Source organism: Diaphorina citri, unplaced genomic scaffold, assembly GCF_000475195.1.
Source record: "Diaphorina citri unplaced genomic scaffold, Diaci psyllid genome assembly version 1.1 scaffold2259, whole genome shotgun sequence".
Classification (NCBI taxonomy): domain Eukaryota; kingdom Metazoa; phylum Arthropoda; class Insecta; order Hemiptera; family Psyllidae; genus Diaphorina; species Diaphorina citri.
This window is the reverse complement of record NW_007379684.1, coordinates 10,093-12,534: the sequence shown is the minus strand read 5'-3', so window position 1 is coordinate 12,534 and position 2,442 is coordinate 10,093. Positions and strand designations below refer to the sequence as shown.

Sequence of the window (2,442 nt, the reverse complement as noted above, 5' to 3'; positions counted from 1 at the left end):
TCAAAAAGAGAAAAAAAAAAAAAAAAAAAAAAAAAAAAAAAAAAAAAAAAAAAAAAAAAAAAAAACAGGGTGGAAGAGCTCCTTCCAGAGAACCCTGCCACTTAAAAAGCGATAACATATTGTCTGGACCTCCGGTGTACAAGCCTAGTGTGAAACCCGTTCGGCCTTGGACAGGGTATAGGATGGAAATGGGTACCTACTATGTATTACTATTTCATACTCTTACATAGCTACTACCTACCTAAGGACCTCATCTGTACATTTTCCTTTCTCTCTCTTCCTCTCTCTCTCTCTCTCTCTCTCTCTCTCTCTCGCTCGCTCTCTCTCTCTCTATCTCTCTCTCTGTCTCTCTCTCTCTCTCGCTCTCTCGCTCTATATTACTACCGTTTCCATCAGCATAAAATATTTTTATTACTATAGTTTTACTACTACGTTCTTTACTTCTTTTACAAGAGTGGAAAAAAAATGAAAATGAGAAAAATCTGTTTTTCCTGCAACTAGCAACGTATTACCCTTTTTTTCCCTCTCTCACTCCAAGCCAGCTAGGCTGGCTATGAAGAGGTTTGAAGAGAGTTCTGTACCTATTCCTGGATTGTATCTTTCATTAGGCTTCTCTAATTTTCGAATATACTAGGCTGGGGATTGTATCTTTCATTAGGCTTCTCTAATTTTCGAATATACTAGGCTGGCTATGAAGAGGTTTGGAGAAAATTCTGTATTCCTGGATGTTGTCCTGCTGTTTCTTATTTTTAAAAAATGTTATATCTTTTTTTACGTTTCCATTGAAAATTAAAAAGGTTCTCTAATTTTATTTATTAAGATTCGATAGAAAAACTGATTGATCTGTACAATTTTATTGCAATTTGTTTGAAAAATCGATACAACATCAGCAATGAATTAATGAATACGACGTTCAAGCTTCTTGCTTGACAGACGGCCTGTTGTTGTTTGAACGTGTGTGGCGGATATTATGAAGGGTAAAATATCTAACCTTGAGGGGCGAGCGCGGGGGCGCCAAAAATGTCTGTACGCCACTGCACGCGGCGTTATTGGAGGCGCAGTTCTTCATTCGTCACGGGGAGCTACCCTCATTGTCCGTCCAACAGCTCATCGACTGCCACAACCCCGAAAACGCGGCCAATTATGGCTGTCAGGGCGGCCATGCGATGTCCACCTTCTACTATCTGCAAATAGCGGGCGGCCTTCAATCGGAACGCGACTACCCGTTTGAGGGGAAGCAAGGGGCGTGCCGATATGTGCTGGGCCAGGATGTGGTTCAGGTAATGAAAAAGAGAAAGCTTCCTTGCCAAGCAGAAGGTCCCGGGTTCGAATCCCACTAGCGACAAAGAAATTTGCACTCGTATTTTGACTGCAAATATTTCAACTTTCTGTTTTGTTCTGTGCAAATATTTCAACTTTCCGTTTCTCGTTACTTTCTGATGTTCTCGTATTGACCCGACACCTACATAAATGGGAAGTATTGTGTCTCTTTTTGCCCATTTGATTGGGCGATAGAGGCGAACCATAAATAGGTCTTTGAAGCCTTTGTATGTACAATTGTACATGTACATGCTTTTATTTGAAATCAACCTCAGTGGTGTAGTGATTTGGTGGATCGGATCTGGAAGTTAGCGGTTCAAGTCACAATGTACTTGTATTTTTTTCCAGGTAAACGACATTTTCGGCCTTTCAGGCGAGAAGGCGATGCGGCACTTTATTCACCGCAAGGGCCCGGTGGTCGCATACGTCAATCCGGCGCTCATGATAAATGACTATACAGGCGGCGTCATAAGTCACGATGCGCGCGCATGCAATCCGCATCCGTCGCGCCTGACGCATATGGTTGTTATTGTCGGATACGGTCAGAGTCGCGCAGGCGTGCCGTATTGGATCGTGCGCAACAGTTGGGGTCCGCGTTGGGGCTATGAGAGTCGCGCAGGCGTGCCGTATTGGATCGTGCGCAACAGTTGGGGTCCGCGTTGGGGCTATGCGGGGTACGCGTACGTAGAGCGTGGAACGAACGCATGCGGTATTGAACGGGTGGTGATACTTGCGGCTATTGAATGAATTACGGCGTTTATTCATGTATGAAAAATATGTGGGGCTATGCGGGGTACGCGTACGTAGAGCGTGGGACGAACGCATGCGGTATTGAACGGGTGGCGATACTTGCGGCTATTGAATGAATCACGGCATTTATACATGTATGAAAAATATATACCTTTTATGACAATTAAATTACAAATTACGAATGTCTGTTCATTACTCTTCCTGGTAAAAGTATGGGGCTATGCGGGGTACGCGTACGTAGAGCGTGGGACGAACGCATGCGGTATTGAACGGGTGGCGATACTTGCGGCTATTGAATGAACTACGGCGTTTATTAATCATGTATGAAAAATATGTACCTTTTATGACAATTAAATTACAAATTACGAATGT

At 43.4% G+C, this 2,442-nt stretch overlaps 1 protein-coding gene across 1 annotated transcript; it reads left to right on the top strand.

The window, feature by feature from the left end:
• Nucleotides 1-1,004: 1,004 nt before the first annotated feature.
• LOC103518578 (pro-cathepsin H-like) lies at nucleotides 1,005-2,075 on the top strand (the record flags this gene model as incomplete). The annotated part of the gene is made up of 3 exons (XM_026830337.1): nucleotides 1,005-1,280; nucleotides 1,669-1,876; nucleotides 1,940-2,075. Coding segments are annotated over 3 exons (612 nt in total), but the record flags the coding sequence as incomplete, so codon positions are not given.
• Between the last annotated feature and the right edge of the window lie 367 nt (nucleotides 2,076-2,442).